At 40.0% G+C, this 22,950-nt stretch overlaps 1 protein-coding gene across 2 annotated transcripts in view; it reads right to left on the reverse strand.

Moving 5' to 3' along the window:
• Window positions 1-22,950, reverse strand: part of PREX2 (phosphatidylinositol-3,4,5-trisphosphate dependent Rac exchange factor 2) — a 289,511-nt gene that overhangs the window by 170,623 nt on the left and 95,938 nt on the right. The window contains exons 7-11 of one of the 2 annotated variants that reach the window (XM_074944267.1): window positions 19,414-19,547; window positions 17,930-17,965; window positions 15,523-15,626; window positions 7,076-7,225; window positions 2,007-2,151 (exon numbers count right to left, since the gene is read on the reverse strand). In XM_074944267.1, coding sequence (XP_074800368.1) covers window positions 2,007-2,151; window positions 7,076-7,225; window positions 15,523-15,626; window positions 17,930-17,965; window positions 19,414-19,547 — 569 coding nt within the window. The remainder of the gene's footprint in view (window positions 1-2,006; window positions 2,152-7,075; window positions 7,226-15,522; window positions 15,627-17,929; window positions 17,966-19,413; window positions 19,548-22,950) is intronic. The other variant, XM_074944268.1, reaches the window with a different exon arrangement.

A 22,950-nucleotide genomic window follows, 5' to 3' on the forward strand; every position in this document is an offset into this window, starting at 1 on the left:
TGGAGGTGTTGATACTGCTCTGTACTTCAGACTGAACTGCAATTTGCACTTAATGCAAGACTAAAATCCCTGTTTCACACAATAATTGAATGAATCCTCCACATTTAGCATATAACTGCACAAGTTATAGTTCTAAAATATTATTCCTTGTTGAAGCCTAAACCCTGTCACATACTGGTCTACTCTACCACTTTAGTAAATCATGTACTTTTAAAAAATGTTTTCCTCCTATTTTTATTTTACCATGAAACTAAATTTGATGTCCTTCACCACTGACTGTTTTTCATCGTGCAACAAATAAAAACGGGCATGAGCTATTAACATCAGCCTGTTGGTAGCTCGTAAGATTCAGACAGTTAATTGCTATACTAAATTGGAAATTAAACCAGAGTTACCTTAGGTGTGTTTCTTTATAACAGTAAGTAACAGCATCAATAAGTACAAATATTTTAGATACATTACTGCAACAATAGTGCACATTTAATGGTTTTTCAAAACAGACACATGACATTCTCAATCATAGCAAGTAATATAGTGATATTTATTTGATAGAGAATTTCAATAAGTATAAATAATTTTCCTGACGCTAAATATAGGGCCCTAAGCAATCTTAGACTGTGCACCCAAAATTTGAGGGACCACAATTAGAGGCCAGTTTTGAATATTATGGACTAAGTGATTTACATCAAAGAGCATCTTGTTCTTATTCCATGCCAACTACATTATGAATCAGGAGGGATGGAGTGAAATGCTACCCTCATTGACGTCAACTGGAGTTTTGCCACTGATTTCAACTGGAGCCAGGATTTCACCCATGGGCTTTAATTTTGGTTATTGCACTCACTAGCTGAGTGACTTTGGCAAAGTCATTTAACATCTCCAAGCTTTCATTTTCTCTTCTGTAAAATAGGGGCAATGTTAAATACTTACCGCACTAAGTACTTGTGTGGAAACACTAACTGATGTCTGTAAATGTTTCAGGTTTCAGAGTAACAGCCGTGTTAGTCTATATTCGCAAAAAGAAAAGGAGGACTTGTGGCACCTTAGAGACTAACCAATTTACTTGAGCATGAGCTTTCGTGAGCTACAGCTCACTTCATCGGATGCATACTGTGGAAATTGCAGAAGACATTATATACACAGACACCATGAAACAATACCTCCTCCCACCCCACTCTCCTGCTGGTAATAGCTTATCTAAAGTGATCATCAAGTTGGGCCATTTCCAGCACAAATCCAGGTTTTCTCACCCTCCGCCCCCCTGCATCCGATGAAGTGAGCTGTAGCTCACGAAAGCTCATGCTCAAATAAACTGGTTAGTCTCTAAGGTGCCACAAGTCCTCCTTTTCTTTTTGTAAATGTTTCATAAGTGCTAATCTTTCTTAGGGTTAGTGGAGGACAAAGGTTGGAACAGAACTTTGCATCATGGGCTCATTTTTAGAGTAACCACAACTTCCTCCTTCCCTGGAGTTCACATGTCATCTTATACCATCTGTGCCATATGACATTCTTAAGAGGCTCACCTCAAACAGGAGTGGACTTTCTAAAGTCCTTCAAAACCAACACGCAGGGCTCCTAATAAACCAAATTTAATAACTTCTGACTTTCCTTCCAAACGAACAAAAAATTCTTGAAAGGCATAAGACCGACAGCTAAAACTACTTTGAGGTTCTGAGGCCAAGCCATTCTGAAGTTATAATAAATCAAATAAGTTAGGAAAATGTTCCAAGTTCAAAAAGTGAAACCACTTCATCTGATGTACACTTATGCCTCCAATGTGCCTTTGCCAATTTACATCTATCTTCCAGAAATGTTCTACCTTGGAATAAAATTGTACCTGTGAAATTTCAGGCAGATTGATTTAAATTTTGGTTAATTTAGGGAATGGAAGAAAATTGGGCCTATAATAGGGAGCTTCTTTCAACCTTAATTATAGATAATACTATACAAGATTTAAAACATGTTTCTAGCTGCTTAAAATCCAAATGATAAAAAGCATACCGTACCTTCCCAGAAAACATTTGGGGAAAGTAGTTAGTTTTCTTTTCCTGTCTTTTATTAGGTTTCCTTGTTTGCACATCATTTTGTAGAGTTTCTCTCCCTGCTCAGAGATCATCACCCAAGTATCTTGTTCCATACCCAATTTTAAACCTGCCAAAAAAATCCAAAATGCTTTTGTATTTATAAAACATGTCGCTATCACCATTATCTTTCAAATTTTAGATATAAGTAACAAGCATAAAAATAAATATTTAAGTGTATAAAAGCAGAGCCATAACTGGACACATGAAATTATCTTTATGAGTACTTAGATACTACTATTAATATGAACAATTAATCCCCTTAGAAGTAAACAATAAAATATTCCAAAAATATCTGAGAATATATTAGAATGTTATTTATAAATTCCCTACAGTGAAGTGACAATCAATGAAAGTTCCTGACAGCATATATTTATTCTCCCTTACATTGATATCAGAGTAGGAAATATTAGTGTTGTGCTTTTCATTGGTTTCAAGTGTATGTGTGTGTTGGAGAGCGGGGATATTCTCCCCTCCCCCATGTTTGAGAAAAGCTTTTTCCATTTTTCAATTTTATTGTGTTATAAAAAAATAATTTGTACTTATGCTTTACTGTATTATATTATATATATAATATTATAAATCTTATATAATTTGCACTTATGCTTGTACTAGTACTTTATCTTTTTAAAGTTCTATACAAAGACTAATTAATCCTCACACATACCCTTCACTCTAGAAAAGCAAGTTTAGTTCACCCTATTCTACAAATGGAAATAGTGTTTGAATTTTTATTTACTTCACAGTTTTTACAAAAAAAATTACATGCTTTTCGGTTTGTTAATTTTTTCCTCATTTTTTGTGTTTTTATTATGGGCCCATTATTACTTCTTTTGAGTAATAGATAGCCTTATTGTTGTTCAGAACATATATTCCTTGAACTGTATGACGTATTGACCACGCATGAAGCCCCCAGAAAGTATTGGAAATCATCACAGCTAACTTGCTTTCCCTATAAACAGTTCTGAACTCTGCAAAAATTGTACAATGTGGAATTTTTGATTTGTATTTTATAGAAACATTCCCAATGTATCTGTTCTTTTTTTCAGATTTTATCAGTTTTAAAAACTGGAAATCTTCTGTATGAGTAGTAGGTTATTTAATTTTTTTAATCTGCAAATATAAACAAAACAAAGATAATAGTGGCATTAGTTGGAAAAAAGCTGATAAAATATAGCATTTAACATTGATACAGAAATGTTTCTCATTAAACATTAACCTGATACTGATAATCCAGACAAATGGATTAACCAATACAAGTATGTTCACTCCTGAGGAAAAACAACTTAACCAGTATACTGCTCTTAGAATATATGGGTCAAATGGCATCCTGATGCATTACACTCGTATCAGTTGCCTTTATTTTTTAAAATAAAGGAGTAAATGCACAACATCATAAATCTTGTTTGAGAATATGCTCCTATTAAATTAATACAGACAGCTTGAATGTATCTTACTGCATTCCCTAGGTGATTGCATAAAAGCCAACAAACTCTATTAAAATCCTTTTTATAAAAAATTTCCTGATACGGTTGGAGCTCCCATTACGCCAGAAACATGATGATATAAAATGGTCCTGGTCCATAGCTCAAGTTAGAAGATTAATAGCTACAATAAACCCAATACTTCAGCTATAGCATTCTTTTCCATTTTGCTCGGTAGTATTTACCTTGATTTAGCAGATTTAGCAGAATTAGGAACCAATATAGGTTGAATTTCTCTCAATATCTTTCACATAGCTGGTTCTGATTTAGCATTTCAGCTTATTTATTTGGGAAAGATTGCCATAGCAAGAAAAAGGTGTCCTTTTTGTTTAGATAAGGAGTTGAAAGGGACCCACCTCCCAGGAGATCAACATTCTCTGTGCTCAGTTTCTTTTGGTCCAAGTCTTTTTCTTATAATCATTATCTGTACTATAAGAGTTTCTCCACTGGTCAATTTCATGTTGGATTTCCTGGTTGTGTGTCAATTAGTTCCTTCCACAAAGGAAAGCATCTGCTCATAACCTCCTTATCTGGGCAAAATTTCTAAGGAAGTCAATGAGAACTTTGCCTAAGTAAGGCATTTAAGAAGCAAGCCTTATTCTAAATTGATCTGTTAGACAACGCACTGATAGACTGGAGTTATAGCAGCTAAATAGCACAACTTGTGATGGAAAGATAAAGCAACCAGGTCTCTTTCATTATTGGATTTAGAATGGTAACAAGTTGCTTAACTGTAAAAGAGCTTGAAAAAGTTTAGCTACAGTCCATAATGTTTACATCCTACAGTTGCTAGAGGGACTATGGAAAAGCATATACTACAATTTTTCAAATTATGACTATTATGACCTTAATTAAATGAATTGGGTCTCTCCCCTTTTTGATTTTTAGAAAGTGGGCCAAACTCTATTCTCAGTTTTGTGCGTGCAAACTGAATTGCACACATATAAAACAGAAAAAATTGGTTTCATGTCTCATTAAGTAAACATAGAATTAAAGCATCTTTTTATTCATGGTGAATGGGAAACTGTTTACAGTTACTTTTAGAGTATTTGAATTCTGTAAAGATGTTTGTTTGGTTCATGAGTCATCTGGCATCCTACTTGTAATTAAGTTGATGCATCCTGCCTCATAAGAGGTGTTTATACAGATGTTTTGGAAATTGTCTGGGTGGGAGGAGATAGAGCAAGTTTATGAGTTGTCAGAAGACGAGCATTTAAGGAACAGTTTGTTAGATTCTGTGCTTGGACCCCGTTTGACTGTTGCCCCCGTCTCTCTTTATCTCTTCATCTGCCATTCCATCCCCTTCCCCTTTCTTTTTCTATTTACTTCCTCCTTATATCGCAGTTATATGTTCAGGGGCAAAAGTATTGCTATTAACCATTAGTTGCGAGAAACTGCAGACATGACAATATGGGCCCACATTGTAAAGTTCCATTCTGAAATCCAAAGTTCTGGAGTGTTCAAATCTTGCGTTTTGATTTGGCCCAGTGAAGCCTGCATGGGGATCTGATCATCATCAGGCACACCTCTACTAGAAGAAACTCAATAGCAAAATTCTATAGCACCAAAATGGGTAATAAAAACTGACAGCATGTTAACATGAAACACTTTTCAAATGGCCTCACTTTTCATGTGTGAACTATAGCTGTCAGTCAGGAGGCAGAGCAAATCAAGTTGAATAGTACCCAGGTTGTCTGGCCTGATTGGCTGAAACCTCTCTGACCAAGTTGTGTGAAAGGCCCTAAACCAAAAACATATAGACTTCTTTCTTGTTTTATGCACCTGCGTTTCCCCTTTGTTTCCACACTCACCCTTTCAAATGTTGAGTCCTTTGAGGTTTAAGCCCTTTCACCATTATTTATTATTAGTACTTCTACATATTTATTATCAGTACTTCTATATTAGTGCCTAGATTCTCCAATGGAGATTGGGGTGCTTGGTGCTATATAAACCTATGGTAAGAGACAGTCCCTGCCCTGAAGATCTTACAACCCAAATAGAAAAGGCAGATAAAGGATGGGAGAAAGAACGTATTATCATCATCATTATGGGGAACTGAGGCACAGAGTGATTAAGTGACTAGCTCAAGGTCACACAGAAAATCTGCGACAGAGACATGAAATGAAACCAAATCTCTTGAGCCCTAAACCAGTGCCCCAACCACAAGGTCATGCTTCCTTTCATCATCAAGACTCCATATCTTGTTACTTGCTATGATATGTTTGCTGGCAGCTGAAGTTAGTGCTATGTAAATTGGTGCTGTGTTGTCTCTTATTGGCATAGTTTCTTACTCTGCACCGTGTTCACCGTGAGTACCTGGGATTATGGCCACTTTTGAAATCAGGTTGACATTTTGTCTAAGGTTCTTCTACCCACATTTTGCTTTTTAGGAATGATTTTGCCTAAGGTGTGGATTTTCACCTTCCTCCATTTGGGGTGTGATATGGATATAGGGGTGATGTCATACTTCATACTTTTATTTCTGGTGTAACTTTTTGTGGAGGGGGGAAATGTACATTTTCTGGTTTTATGCTTCAGAAGATAGCCTTTGCCGCAAATCAGGATCATGAAGAACTGATGTATCAAATTACACTGCCTTCCCAGTGACAATGGTGGGCCACTAAGTGAGGCTAGCTCACATTTATTAGCATTTCAGGGGTATGAGCTAGTTGTCATTTGCATTACCTCGAGGGTGGCTCATCTGCACGAAGTCTCAATACAGCCAGCTGGCTCATTTCAAAAGCATAGGTAGCTCGTCCCAGGATGGCACCAGTAAATACAGATACATTAGCAGACGTTATGGGGCAGATCCTCAGATGGTGTAAATTGTCATAGCTCCATTGGCCTCAATGGCACTAGCTGAAGATCTGCCCCAGGGACTGTCAAGCTTCAGACCAAGGCAGCTGTCAGATTCCCATAATTCACAGGTCCCCAAACAGTGGGGCACGCCCCTTACAGGGAGAGGAGACACATGTTGGGGGAGCGCGGCTGGGGCCTAGGCCAGCCCCCACAGCCTGGCTGCCGGCCCTGGCTGCCAGCCCTGTGCCCGAAGCTCCACGCCCCGTGCCCTGGTTGCTGGCCCCACGCCTGGGGCCCAGCAGAGGCTCTGCTCCCGGCCGCACCCCCATCTGTGGCCCCAACCTTGCCTCCCTTACCCCTGTCCGCAGCCCCCCCTCCATGAACCACAGTCCCACTCCCAGCCCCGAGGGGAGAGGGGTTGCAGACCAAGCTAAGGGTGGGCGCAAGGTAAAAAGTTTGGGGACCACTGCCATAATAGCATGAGCTACCAGTACACATGGCTGGAGTCACATTCAGCAATGATGTCCTTCCTGGTTGAAATTTGGTTTATGTGTTTCAAGTAGTTATTACACCAGTGCTTCACAGACAATTTGACCCAACATCATGAGTCTGCCCTCTCTGGAGCTTGCCACTTGGCTGTACTTTTAATGAAAACACAAATGTAACATGGTCTGCCAGAAATGAAATGCAATGTAAAGTTTATTCACCTACCTTTTCTTCTCTCTCTCTCTTTTAGAATAGCTTCCAGCCATTCTTGCTTCTCTTCAGGAGTTTTTGCCATGCATACAAACCATTTGTTCTTTGCTGTGTTGTGGATTTTCCAGCCATTAACAACAATGTGGCCACTGCTATGATAGTCAGCTGGAAATAGATAATGGAGAGAAATCTCTCAGAATAGCATGAAATGAATTAAAATATGACTGTTTTTTATTAGATTCCCCACCATAATTCCTCAGCTCTTCCTGTAACAAACAGAAGAACAAGGAATTTAAAGTACTGTATCTCTAACTTTGACAATCAAAATCCACACAGATTGTAAGCTATGTTGTATTTCCATATACTGTATTCCCTGCCAAAGAAGCCTTCAGTGAATTTAGTGTTTTTCAATAGTGTTAGACTGACAGTATTGGAGCCTGAATTTCTCTATATAACCACAGATGATCTATTATTTGTAGCTTTCCCACACTACACGACCAGTGTGCCTGTACCTCAGCTTTGACCTGGAGTGACCAAGGAAACTAAGTTCAGAGAAGGTAGTTCAAGTCTCCATTTCAAAGCAGTCCTTGGTTCCAGCTAACAAGGAGTTATCTTAACTGGGCTTTAGCTGAATAAAGTAGAAGATATCATAAGAATTATTGGTTAACTTTAGTACAAATAGAAAGGAACAAAATAATAAAACCGGTTTGGTTTCCAGACCAGATTTGGTTACCTATAACTAAGGCTGCAGGTTTGACTTCTGCAGCGGCCAGTGCACCTGGCTCAAGGGCACCTCAGGCAGCCCCTGCACCAGTCGCATCGGACCCTGCTAGGGCACTCTCAGGCCCTCCCCCACCCACAACCCCCAGCAGCAGCAGCAGCAGAGTTTGGTTGTGGGAGGGGGTAGGGGCACAGGACAGGGTGAGGTGGGCTCTGGGTAGCACTTACTTGGGGGGCTCCCTGGAAGCAGCCACATCCCCTGCTCAGCTGCTAGGCGGAGGCGTGTCCAGTCAGCTCTTCATGCTGCCTCCGCCCAGGGCACTGGCTTCGCAGCTCCCATTGGCTGGGAACTGTGGCCAATGGGAGCTGCGGGGGCAGTGCCCGGAGGTGGAGGCGGCCAAGCCTCCGCCTAGCAGCTCAGCGAGGTGGATGTTGCCGCTTCCAGGGAGCCCCCCATGTAAGTGCTGCCCAGAGCCCACCTCACCCTGTCCTGCGCCCCAACCGCTTATCCCCTCCCACACCCAAACTCTGCTGCTGCTAGGGTGGGAGGCACGGAGTCAGGTAGGGAGCCTGCCGGCCCCGCCACACATACCCCAGCACCAGTGGGAGTTCCAGGCCGTGTGCCAATGCCCGCCCACAGCCCCAACCCTCAGGTCACCCTCCCTCACCCTACCCCCACCCCCGCAAGTTTTAGTCAGGGGTATATAGTAAAAGTCATGGACAGGTCACGGGCATGAATTTTTGTTTACTGCCTGTTACCTGTCCATGACTTTTACTAAAATATCCGTAACTAAAACGTAGCCTTACCTATAACCCATTCTTCCAAATACAGAAATGTCAGCATTAGCACATACAGTATAGTATGTTTTTGTTTTCAAATATCTTGAATTTTCAAATCTATTAACTTTACCATATTCTATCTTATGAACAAGCTTTATACATTTTGTTATTCATTAATGTTACTTCCTTTTTAGTTACAACATGTCTTTAAATTTTTGATGTTAGCACTTTCGTCTATGACTCTTATCTGGAAATCTGCTAAACAAGGAATCTTTCACACCAAAAGTAGTGTCCTTGTCTACAATGATCATCCTTCAACTGAATGATCTGCCTTTCCTTTGGGAAACCCAAGTGACAATAAAAATCATTTTATGAAAAATATAAATTAAAACTTGAATTAACTACCACTGTGCAATAAAAAAAGATTAAGGTCAACAGTCTCTCATCACTAACTTTCTTTAAGAGGCAGGAAAATCCAAAGGCCAGCCAGAAACCATCCTAATAACTTCAGAGCTTTCTACTTTGCAAATCCTTTTTCATAATTCAGCCCAGTTTTGTATAATGAGATGGGATTTTTCCAAAACTGAAAGCTTTGCTGAAATGCTTGCTGAGTTTTATCATAAATCTCAGCAGACATGCTGGTATCCTTTCAATAACTCTGCATTTTAATAAGATGGAATGCAGCCAAGTATTATATATACAGGCTGGGAAACATCAGTAACTGTCAGAATTTATTGTTCAGAGAATCAGGAAACTGATGTCTAAATATTCAGCTGAAGACTCGTTCTGGTGCTCAAAAGTATATATGAGAGAGTGTAAGTGTGTGAGAAGGAGAAATTTACAGTAATTTTTATAACATTATATTTATTATACTATTTACAAGTTTTTCTATGGCACTTATTATTGTAGTATCTGAACACCTAACAAACAAACACTGATATATTTATCCTCACAGCAACTATGTTAGGAAGGGAAATACTGTTATCTCCACTTTAAAACATAGTGAATTGAAGCAGTTAAAGATTAAGTCCCAGATCCTCAAAGCTATTTATGCACCTAACTTACATTGATTTCAGTGGGATTTAGAAGCCTAAATACGTTTGAGGATCTGGGCCTAAGTGCCTAGCCCAAAGTCACACAAGAAGTCCATTGCAGAGCTTGAAAAAGAACGTAGATCTTCAGACTACCAGACCAGTTCCATAATCACAAGATAATACTTCCATATTTTATGTGATGTTATTACAATGGGAGCTGGCAGCAGCTCCTATATTGAGGTTGCCTAAAAATTTTATTACAGGAGATTGCTAAAACCTTTTTCTCAGAAGCTCTAACATCTCCATTGTTTTCAGCAGGTCTTTGAAATTTGGTGTGTGGAAAGCTCTTGGGTCCAAGGAGTGAGCTTGCACTGTCCCATGTATTGCCACTCAAGTTTTGATGAGTTATAAACTCTTTAAAAAAAACATTTCCCTTCTTTTGTGTTATTCTGTCACTTGCATGCCTCAGGAAAAGTCTGGCAGCATATCAAAATAATAACTCAACATGAACATTCTAAGGCTGGGACGATGCTGTTGCCAAAAGCATCAGCATCAGCACACACGGCACTGGGAAAGCCTGGGAGCTGCTACAGCAACTCTAGCATGAGAGGCAAGGTGGGAAAACCAGGCCAGGCCCCTTCCGCAGCCATCCACAGACTCAGCACTTGGTCCCAGGGATCCATCTATTCCTCTCTGGGAACCACATGAGATGGGAACTCTTCTATCTCCCAGAGAGGAGGGGAAAGAAAGAGAGCCTGACTTAACCAGGCTTCCTCTGATTGGCCCACAGACCCAGCACATGGCACCAGCAGCCCATCCCCTTCATTGGGATAACAACCTTCTAATGCTAACATAGGTAGCCCTGCAACTCAATTGGTAGCAGTCGGGCAGTGCCAAAGTTCTGGGGTTCAAACCCTGTTGATTATGAACAACAGGGGACGTGTTGCAGTTGCACATAATAGCATTTGTTTTTCTCCTTTTTCCTTTATTTTTTTTTAAAAACTAGGAAATTCTATAAAAATATTTTAAATCAAGGTATGTAGGTTGCAAAATCATCAAAAAGCACACAAAAATTAGTAAATGACAGATACAGAGTTACTCATGCAATGTTAATTCAGCTCTTCATGCACATGAATTATGGGACAGTTTTTAGTTACATGATCATAATACTGTTTTTTTCCAGTCTCATTCAGTGCACGGAATGGATGCACAAGGGGAGAGAATTACGATTGTGCAGCAATAGCAAATCTGGCATTTCCTAACTTTTGAGTGCTTGACTTTACAATCTAAATAATGTTTTTTTAACATAGTTTGTTTTGTATATAATTATACCTATACTTTTCTATATAACATTTATATAACTGAATTTTTTTAAAGAAACAGACAACACAAACATTACCATGAAAATAATGTCTTTTCTGTTCTAATAAATACAATAAGAAAAACAACACTATGCCTCCTGATGCTTGAAACAAAATGAATAGCTTCCACAAATTGTAATGCTCAGCCAAGGCCTGGCTTCATCAAAGAAAAATAGCTTTTAGGAAACGCATTGTTAATTTCACAAGGCACATCATTTGCATTATAATATGTCATACACATAAACCCCTCTTTTCCCAAACCTTTGCTTCTGCTAACCAACGAGGGATAGAACAGCACTTTTCTATGTCTGTCAATCAACATACTCCCCTAACAACTCTCTCAATTACTCACTCCTGCAGAACCTTTGAGTACAACAATGGAGTCAATAAAGGTATATCAGTTTATACCCGCTGAGAATCTGACCCAATGATTTTAAGAAAAAAAAGGTTGTCCATTAAAGGCTTGCACACCAAAAAATTGCATATCAGAAGGTCTGGAAACACCACTCAGCCTCCATTAGTCTTTACTGTTATTAATATTTATAAAAAGAGCAGTACATTCTTGTGACGCTTTACAGAAATTCAAAGGCAAGAGTCTTGTGCCACATAGCTCACAATCTAAATTAAATTAAACACTGGACAAAATGATGGCAACAGACAATTAAGGGGAAGAAAACAATATAATTCCAAATAAGTATATGCAAAACAAACGTGAAATAAGCTTGAAATAATAGATCAGTACATTTAGCAATAAGACAGGGCAAAACAAAAGAAGCCGATAGCACTAGGTTAGACATCAGCTATAGAAAGCATAATGAATTAAGTGGGTTATACAAGAGGCATTTGAATGTACCCACTGGACACAGAGAAAGGGAGATCACACACATGGGGGCAGCGTGAAAAAAGGCATGATGATGCAAGTGGGAGAGAGAGACAAAAGGAGCAGCAAGCTAAGAAGCGATGGTGCAGCATCGGTTGTAGGGAGGGGCTGTCCATAGAGAAAAGGTGTTGGCAAGGGGACAACGTACAGGGACCTGAAAATGGAGCTGAAGCATTTTAACATCATACAGAGAATCAGTGAAGCAACATGAGGAGGGGTGACGTGGCAAAAGCAGCAGAAAAGAAGAGTATTTTAGCATTCTGTACAGGTTGATGCGGGTAGGGGGAGAGTCAAGGATGCAGGAAGTGAGGATGTTACAGTAATCCAGGTAAGAGAACCGAAACATGAATTTAGGCCTTAGCAGCAGTGCAAAGGGGAAGCACTGGATTTTAGTAATGTTTCAGAAGGGGAACGGACAAGATTAAATAATAATCAGGATGTGAGGACAGAAAGAAAGGAAAGAGTGAAAGATAACCCCCAAGGCTTTTAAGTGACTGAGGGGATAATAGCATTTTTTGGGATGGGGGAGGGGAATGAGAGAAAGGGAAACAATATAGGAGTAAAGATGAAATGTTGATAGGCTTGAAGAAGAAGTAGGATATTCAGGACAAGACAATGAAAGGTGAGAAAGGATGTGAGCCTGAACAGAGTGGAAGAGATTAGGAATTGAGAAGTGTGATGGGGCACGTCAGCAATATATTGATGGTATGAGAGATCATGGGAGCAAATGAAGTCACCCAGGCATTAGATGTCAGGTGAAGAAAATGAAAGGACTGTAGGCAAAACTATAGGAAACACAAGAGAAAAACAGGAGGAGAAGGAACAAGGGGATTCACTAAAAACTACATTGAAGGAGTGGTCAGCAAGGTCGGAGGAGAGCCAAGAAAAGATGAGAGTCACAAAAACCAAGGGATGAAAGGGTCCCAAGTAGAAGTTGGGGGTTAACAGGCCAAAGATTGTAGAAATACCAAGAATAATGGGCAAGGAGATATCACCCTTAGACTGGATGAGGAAGAGGTCATTAGTATCTGCTGTGAGGTAAGTTTCAGTGGCACAAAAAGGGTGGAAGCCGACTGACAAAGAAAATGGAGGAGCACTAGGACTAGACAGCATGCTCAAACAGCTTGGAGATGAAGAGAAGGGGAAAGGAACAATAGTTAGAGAAGGAAGCAGGACTGAAAACCCTCCCTCTGACTTGCTATGAAGATACTTATCATCCTGTAATCTTGAAAAACATGAAAACCAACCAACTACCAACTCCCTCCCTCCTTCATCTACCTGATTTCTCCTTGGCTCCACCCACCACCTGCTTCTTCCAGCCCCTCAGAGTGGTCATCATCCGCATCCCTTCCACCACCAATCTCTATTAGTTTTTCTTAAAGAAAATCAACTTCCTAAGTGAAATTCTGTATTAGCAGAGCTGGTCAGAAAATGCCAATTGTTTTTTGCAGTAAATTTAGATATACGCTCACCTGGCTAGCAGAGGTTCATCTCTGATGGGGCAGAGAGCAGTGGAGACATGCTGGCAATGATGAGACGTTAATTGGGAGCAGCTAGGACAGTTCTCCACAAGCAGAGCTGGGCAAGGAATGGCTTTCCTGTCCCACAAGACTTTTTGAGATTTTAAGTTTCCCATCCCCGCATTGGACAAAAATTCAAAATACCAAAATTTTGTGCAAAGTTATTGTCCAGAAAAAAATGAATTGGGTCAAAATGTTTTCATAATTTTTAAATATTTCATTTTTTTACGTTTTATACATTTTAACATTTTTTAGTATAATTTACCAAAAATTTCTAAAGAAAAAGTCATTTCAAATCAGAAAATGAAACCTTTCATTTAAAAAATGTTGAAAACAGATTTCAATCATTTCCAAACCTTTTTCCCAAAAATGTTTTGAATAAGGAGATTTGTTCAAATCTTTTTCATGAACAGTTTCAATTTCAACAAATAAACATTTTCTAATGAAAAAACATTTAGTTGGATAATTCTCAATCCACTCTATCCATGAGTTCCCTTTCCTTCCTTCTACCCCTCTCACTAGTAAGCCTTCCTCCCATGGGGAAGAAGGGGCTGCTTCTTTCCCTTCCCAATTTACCCTCTCCCCCTTCTATGTGCTGCAGCGTGTGAGGCAGAAATCCCGAACTGAAAAAATAAACCTCCAAAGTATTTCATTTTTTTTAAACTGAAAGCCAAAAACATGTCATGTGTTGGTAAAAATGTTTGGCTTCTAAAAACCTGGAAAATTTTAACTGAAACCCAAACATTTTTACAAAATGTTTTTAGTTTTCACTTTCCAGGGTGTGTGTAGGTGTGTGTCTTTAAACAAAAAACAAGAAAATTATGATCAGCTCTATGCATTAAAATTGTAAAGGAATAAAATATCTTTTTCCCTTTTCCTCTTTTTAAACTTATTGTGTTGCAAGTATAGCATATAAAAGCAAATAAGATAATGTTCTAAAAGACACAATTTTCAAAACTGTTTTTACTACCACATTATAGGAACAGGTATCTCTCATGTAAGCATGCTGCATGTTATAAAGTGAAATTTAAAGCACCATTTCAGTCAAGACAATAAACATCACTTTAGCATTTCATCATGACTCTGCCACCAGTTTAGATCAGTCAACTGTAACTGATAGACTAGGGGCTTGTCTTCACTACCAGGGTAAGTCGACCTAAGTAACACTACTCCAGCTACATGAATAACATATATGAATGCTACATGAATGCTCTCTATAAATATATCAGAGGGATAAATACTGGAGAGGGAGAGGAATTATTTAAGCTCAGTACCAATGTGGACACAAGAACAAATGGATATAAACTGGCCACCAGGAAGTTTAGACTTGAAATTAGATGAAGGTTTCTAACCATCAGAGGAGTAAAGTTTTGGAATAGCCTTCCAAGGGAAGCAGTGGGGGCAAAAGATCTATCTGGCTTTAAGATTAAACTCGATAAGTTTATGGAGGAGATGGTATGATGGGATAATGTGGTTTTGGTAATTAAATATTCATGGTAAATAGGCCTAATGGCCTGTGATGGGATGTTAGATGGGGTGGGATCTGAGTTACCCAGGAAAGAATTTTCCGTAGTATCTGGCTGGTGAATCTTGCCCATATGCTCAGGGTTTAGCTGATCGCCATATTTGGGGTTGGGAAGGAATTTTCCTCCAGGGCAGATTGGAAGAGACCCTGGAGGTTTTTCGCCTTCCTCTGTAGCATGGGGCACGGGTCACTTGCTGGAGGAGTCTCTGCTCCTTGAAGTCTTTAAACCACGATTTAAGGACTTCAATAGCTCAGACATAGGTGAGAGGTTTTTCGCAGGAGCGGGTGGGTGAAATTCTGTGGCCTGCGTTGTGCAGGAGGTCAGACTAGATGATCATAATGGTCCCTTCATGAATGGTCCCTCCATGAATCTATAAGAGCAGCCCTAGAACAGTAACTGCCCAGCTCATAATGTTTGAAATCAGTGATGTGTCACAGAAGCACAGTTTTAGTGGGACTATCTGCTCCTATAAAGTGAGATCTTTATTATTTCCTTTAAATCTAATACTGCAAGGTGCTGAGCACTCTCCACTCCCTCAGGAATCAATGGCACTTGAGACTGCTTAACAATCCACAGGAGATGCTCAGCACATACAAGACGAGGTTCTTTATGTTATAACTGATCACTGCAAATGTACTCACCTGTGCCGTCATCTACGTTCTCCACTTCCATTACCTCTGTGTTTATTCTGCCTCGAAAAAGATACCGATGGCCATCAGTAGAGGCTTTGCTGTTCTTCAATCGTCTTGCAAGAGAAAAAGCAAAGAAACAAAAGAAAAAAAGAAAAAAAAAAGAAAAACATTGTCCAAACACCATACTATACATTGTTTCTGTACCATAACTACTATTATTTTTATGTATTTCAGTAGCATCTAATGGCTGCTATAAGAATCAAGGTCCAATTGTACTGGTGCTGTAGAAATCAGAATGGACCCTGTCACAAAGAACTTACATCTCTTATAGAGCTGTTATAAAATTATAGTTAACTCATAATATAGTTTAGCTCACAATAGTACAGTGAGGAAAGTGGAGAAAGTTCAGTTAGGATGACACCCCTTTCCCCCTCCATACACACACAGCATTTTCATTCTAAACCTCTTTTATCAGCCACTTCTAGTTTGCTGATTAACTACCTTTTGGGCTGAAGCCTCTCATACTTCCAGGAGAGAATCATTCTGGAATGTTTGATAAACATTGATGCATGATGCATCCACTATCGAGTTATCAGAACAAGAAGATTTTTGGAACTGTTAGGAAATGTTATGAGGCTCTTGCCTCTCAAATATCTCTAAGACCAATTTCTTTTTAAACTTCCAATATGCCATGTAGGGAGCTCTGGGTGAAGAGTATGTTCCATTTTATTTCAGAAGCAAATGCCTTAAAGCACAGCATAGCTTATGATTGTGATAACCATGTGCTGAATATGCACAGTAAGTTATTTTCTTTAACTTCTTAAGCACTGATTGAGGTAGGATACTCCAAGTATATCCACCTGCATTAACTTGAATGATCCATTATGCTTACAGGGCAGTTTTCTTTCCCATATGCTTACTGAATAATCCTTATCTGAACAACAGTTTGGTTAGTACATTTTTATCAAACATAAAATAGGCATATTGACCGTGCAAATTTTTTCTTGCTTCAGTATTAAAAGGGAATGACACAAATACAAAAGGCCAGGGAACACAGCAGAGATGAGGCAGTATGAGCTATGAGTTCCAGTTGGTATACATATTGTTTTTATAGAAATTATAGCAATTAAAAAAAAAGCATTGACTTTAATGAGGCCCGGATTTCACCCTTCATTCTTTAATTTTGGTCACCTACATTTGTATAGGTGATATTTGATTTAGCAATGTTAGCCCCCCATTCAGAGAAGCACTTAAGCACATGCTTAACATTAAGCACAGTTCCGTTGACTTCAATGAGAGTGAAGAACATGTAAGCATGCGCTCAAGTAGCATCCTGAACAGACACACTTTCCAGAATCAAAGCCATAGTGATGAAATACATATATTGGCTAGTTACAAACATTCTAAACAGGCATCTATCTTTGGGGATGGGAAAGGAAATAAGGGGGAAGAAAGGAGAAGAAAGAACCTTAAGACTCTAGTGTCATAGATCAAATGCTTTCAGCTTCTACATGAAATGTCAGTATTTTATCCAAGATGGGCACCTTTTCCTCCAACAATAACTCATCTTAGCCATTCACCAGATGCCTGTTCCCCTCACACAACAGACCGGAAACACATTTATGTGGCTGAGTAAAAGTTCTTAAAGGAACCTTAACTATGAATCCCCTGACTTCTGTGAAACTAAAATCTCAAGCCTCATATCACACTAACTAGGATTTAGTTTGTTCTCATTGAATTATAATTTTCTCTATGTCTGATCACATGAGGGACTACAGGCAAGGCAGTGTTGCCTAGTGGCTATAGCCCTGGACTGGAATTTAGGAGACCTTGGTTCTATTCCTGGATCTGCCACTGGCATGCTGGGTGACCTTAGGCAAGTCATTTCCCCTCTCTGTGCCTCAGTTTCCGCAACTGTAAAATAGGGGAAATCATACTGACCTCCTTTGTAAAGTTCTTTGAGATCTAAGGACAAGAGCTCGATATTATTATTAGTTGTTATAGTGTAACAAAATATTTATAAGTTTGTGTATCTAATTTCCATTTCAACACTTATAAATCTTCATCTTATTAACAATCCCTGTCCTTTACCCAGATTTCCTGTTTTCCTCATCAGAGTTCTGCTCTCAAACCCCACTTGCTTCGTTTCTACTTTGCTTCATTCTTTTTAAAAGGCCATTGATAAGAGATATTTTTATAGCATTTTTATATCCTGTATAAACTATCTTGAAATTTTATTGGAGGGCAGAATGATAAACATTTTTAACCTGAACTATGTTTTAACTGAAAATCAAAAATAAATATACCTTCTTACAGTAAATTCTGTGGAATTTCTACAACACAGCCCTCAAATATTGAATCATAAAAACAAAGAGGCAGATTCACTAGAGCTAGTGCAGCAAGGTGTAAATTATACCTCCTCATACGTGCCGACTCCATGGGTGCTCTGGGGCTGGAAAAAATAGTGGGAGTTCAGCATCCACCAGCAGCCCTGCAGATCAGCTCCTTCTCCTCCTCCCCCTCCCCCTCCCCCCCAGTGCCTCCCGCCCGCTGGCAGCTACACTGATCAGCTTCTCTCCCTCCCTCCCTCCCTCCCAGCGCCTCCTGCCTACCAGTGATCAACTGTTCAGCGGCGTGCAGAAGGCGCTGGGGTTGGGGGAAGGGGGGTGGAGGATGGGGTGGAGCGGGGATGGGAAGAGGTGGGGGAGGGGGGAGGTCTTGGGGGAATGGGTGGAGTGGGGGCAGGGCCTGGGGTGGAATGGGGGTTGAGCATTCCCGGGGATAAGAGGAAGCCAGCGCCTGTGCACCTCCTTACACCTGTAAAAGCCCCAAATTAGCAGGCAATATTTGCACTACCACCCTTTTTCACCTGGGGAGAGCTGTTTTAACTCCTGCTGGGAGCTCCCTAGCAGCTCTTTTTATGGGAACCATTACAGGAGAAGGCTGAATCAGTGCATTTCCTGGCCACTCTGACAAAGTCCCTTCAAAATTGGTGCCACAAACTTTTTGATCTGAAGTGGCTCCCTATTTCTTTCTAATGCAAAGGAGTCTGTGGCTGCTCTCCAACACTGCAGCATCCTGCCTTGGCAGACCTTCCACACCCAATGCCCTCCACAAGGGTCTATTCCAGTAGAAGCCACTATAGATCCTAGAGAACATCTTTCCCCAAATCTGTAACTAATGCAGGTGAAGAGATTTTCATAGCATCGGGATATAATCTTATCCTGATGCTCTGAGATAAATAAATCATAGAGCATACTGTACATATGATAACATGAATAAAGTATATAACTTATTTTGTACAAACATTCAGAAAATAACTGGATAGATTTTTTTTAGGAATAAGGAGTCAAATCTATTCACGGCTCTGTGTAAAAAGTATGTATCTGACAGTTTTCAAACAGGAATTGTACTCCCAATCAAAACAATAGACAGTTGAAGTCTCTCACACATTTTCTAAGACTTCTCACACACCTTAAATATATATTATTTACAAATTATTCTTTAGGATCATTCTTTCATTTATATCCAGAATCCCACTGACTTTGGATATTCTTGGATGGTTATAGTTAAGAGTCTAAGTTCTGACTTTCAATAAGATTTAGGCTCTTAAATGTACGTCACTTTTGAAAGTGGTCGTGAGGATCATAAGTCCCATAGGCACTTTTGAAAATATTACCCTTAAGCCTCAATTCTATAAATGGCATCTGTGCAGGCACAGGGGTCTTCTTGCATGGTTCTCTTTGCAATGTTGGTGCCTTATACCACAATTAAAACAGTTTCCCCATCTCTGTACTAGTTATTTAGGCAATATCAATTTCTTTTAAGTCTCTCACTGTGATGTACTTGTTCATATGGGAAAAATATAAATAATTTCTACAGTAAAAGCTAATAAATTACCTGTGTTTTCGTTTACAGTAGACCAAAAGATTGTCAAAAAGAAAAAATACACGCTCCTGGATATTTCCTGCAGAAATTTTCAGCAAAACTCCATACATTAGCATTTCCGTGCATGTATCTGTGATGTTGGACCCCTAAACCAAATGGCGAGAAGCAGATTAGTCCATGCAAATTGATGACGTTTGCAAAACCAAGCAGAATACAGATTTCCATACAAATTAATTTTCAATTATAGCAGTTCCTTTTTTTTAAAATTACTAGAAAGAAAAACACACAGTAGTTTGCTTTTAAGTTTAAACACTGATTTGAAATGTTTATTTAATGAAGACTTTGCATTAATCTCCTGTTACCATCAGGTTCTGGGTTTTTGCTCGCTTTTTTTTTTGTGGATTATTAAATCTCTCAAATTATATTAATCTCTGTGACAATTTAGCCAAATGGTTAGAGCTAGGTTGGCTACAAAAACCATAACAATGACCTTCAAATAGCTTAAGTATGGTCAAATTCTTATGAAAAAATGAAATTAGAGGGGTCATGTTTCAGAAGACTGCATACAACAGAAATTCTGTCGCACTGAACCTAATTTGTCAGTGAAGTAGTTCTGATGTATTTTAAATAGTTAAATGTATGTACTTTCATACCAAACTTTCAAAAAATAAAAATGATCAAAATACAAATTATAGACAAAGCTGACAATGAAACCTACAATAAAGGTTTTAACACATTCCATTATAGTCCCTGTTCTCAGTTGTTTTTAATTTTGCCAAACTTTAACCATTTGATGAAATTTTCCATGCTTCTCTCTTTCTAAGGATGATTTTTTTCAAGTGTCAGTGAAAATAGATCAGCTGTTCGAAAACTAAGGCTAGTGAAAAATAAGTAGTTTTTCCAATGATTAAAAAGTTCTCCAGTGGTTTGTTTGAAGAGTTCTAGCATCTCAGTGCTTTAGAGAAGGAACTTGACATTTGGCTGGGAGATTGCCTATCTTTTGCTGCCCCCTGACAATCCAGGCAGTTTTGGTGAGATATAAACACCGGAAAATCACCATATACTCATGTAAAGGAGCTTGTTAAAGACTTTGCTGCTAAAATTTCTGAATATGCTGTCTACAGTGAGCACGCTATAACTCCACAGATCTCTCTACGTGCCAGTTACACTGAGCGTGCACCTAGGGAGCTATGAGCTACTTTCATGAGAGGAACAGAGCTATAGTTGAGGGTGTGGGGGATGCAAAAGACGCAGCAGTCATGGATACCGTTTCCCTATAACCCTATTACTTTGGCCCAAGAGAAGATGCTCTGAGTTGAGATCCAGGAGGAAATCAGGGGTTCTAATCACAGCTCTTCCTCTGAGTGTTGTTAATTCTTTGTACTTCACAATCGTTACTACAGGATTATACATTTCCAGTGCACACTAACATGTTGCACACTAACTTCCCTGTGTACACTAAAAGTGTACTGTTTGAAATGGGACTACATTAATGCACACTAGGGAACTGTTAGTGTGCATCAGCACGGACCAAATGGGCCCATTAGTGTGCAACACACTAGTGAGCTCTAGAATTCACACCCCTTTTATGCGGACTAATGCACTGAGGAGACAAGCCATCAAACTCCAATCTTAGGAGGCAGACATGTATCATTCATTCACTGTACTGTTAAAGTAAAAGCGGTTGCACAATGTCACACCGGCAGAGCTGGGAACAGACTCAAGAATCTACTATGGCAAGTTTCAACCATTTACACACACTGTCTTTCAAAATGAATGTGCCAAATCTACGTGTCTGGCTGTGCCATCTGTAGCCACTAGACAGAAAACCACCAACTTTTTGGCAATTTTTTTTGTTTTTTCTACAAAAAAATGAAATTTTCTGTGGAAAATTTTGATGAAAAATTTTGTTTCCATTGTTATTGGGGGGAAGATAACCATCTTCCAAACAGCTGTAGTAATGCAGCTTATTGTTCCACGTTCATGTACCAAAAGACCCTATTGACCAAACTTTTTTTTGCTGCCCCTTCCCCCAACTCCTGCCAGTCCAGGAAAGACTCACTGAGTTAAGCAGGTGGCTCACACTGGCAGCAGGACCGCTGGCTCCATCCCCAGAGGCACCCATGACAATGTGGTACAGACCATATTGGGGCTCCTCACTCTCCCTCCCTCACTGACCGCTTGGGACTCCCTGCGTGCACTACTCACTGATTCCCTGCCTTGGACCTGACACCCAGCCACAGCCCAGCAGCCCATCCTGCACCCCCCCGCCCCTGATAACCTCATCATGTCCCCCACAGCGAAGTGTGCCCACAGTGTGAAAACCAATGCCCTACTTTATGCACAGGTAAAATGGATAGGTTACTTTGACTCTGAATGCCTGACACATGATTAAAGTCTCAATTTTAACACTGCATTAACTGTAGTTTTCATCATATCACTACTCTAGGTGTTATTTTTCTTCTCCATTCTTAAGAAACTGCCGGCTGAGGTCCCATGAGATGCAAAAATGGCTGCAGCATGATGCATTAAATAAACAAGTGTTTCATGGACTCCTTTTCCCTTGGAGATCTCCCATCTGAATATTAAATAATGATAACCTTGCTTATCTTATAACATTTGACAAGATCTGACTTGTGATGGTATAACTGTATGTCAGTGATTTTTTTTAAGTGTTACTGTATTCATTGAAGCCCTGGAGAGTGACAAAGAAATCAAATCCAGCTCTTCCACAGAACACTATCACAACCCACTCAGCATAGAGAAACTTTCAGTATTCTTTTTATTTATTTAGCACTGTAAGGGCCAGAAAAAAAGATCACTCACCTTCCTATAACTCTTGTTTTTCAAGATGTGTTGCATATGTCTATGGAGTAGGTATGTGCATATCTCGTGCACCAGTGCTGGAGAGTTTTCCCAAGTAGTATCTGTGAGAGACCTATGCATCTGCCCCGGCTTCCAAGGCAGGGGTTCCCAAACTGTGGGTCACGGCCCAAAGGTGGGATGCAACACAGTCCCAGGTTGTCCGTTGGCAGGGTCAGAGATTGGGAGTGGGGACATGTAGGGGCATTGCCCCCCCAAACTGCATCTTTCCACTCCCCTCCCGGCTCTAGCACTTCAATGCAGCTCCATGGCACACTGCCCCATCCACTTGCCCTGCCTCACAAAGGCTGCACTGAGAGCATGTTTACACGGGAGTTTGGGGGGAGGGTCTGGACAAGATGGATTTTTCAGAGGGGCGGAGGAGCTGGGGTTGGGGAAGCAACAGATGGATAGCTGGGAGGTTTCCTCTTCCCTTTCTCAGGGTATGTCTTCATTACCCGCTGGATCGGCGGGCAGCGATCGATCCAGCGGGGATCGATTTATCGCGTCTAGTCTAGACACGATAAATCGACCCCTGAGCGCTCTCCCATCGACTCCTGTACTCCAGCGCTGCAAGAGGCGGGGGAGCAATAGCAGTCAACTCACCAGGGTGGAGATACCATGGTAAGTCGATCTAAGTACATCGACTTCAGCTACATTATTCACGTAGCTGAAGTTGCATAACTT

The sequence above is a fragment of the Natator depressus genome, chromosome 2 (assembly GCF_965152275.1).
Source record: "Natator depressus isolate rNatDep1 chromosome 2, rNatDep2.hap1, whole genome shotgun sequence".
Classification (NCBI taxonomy): domain Eukaryota; kingdom Metazoa; phylum Chordata; order Testudines; family Cheloniidae; genus Natator; species Natator depressus.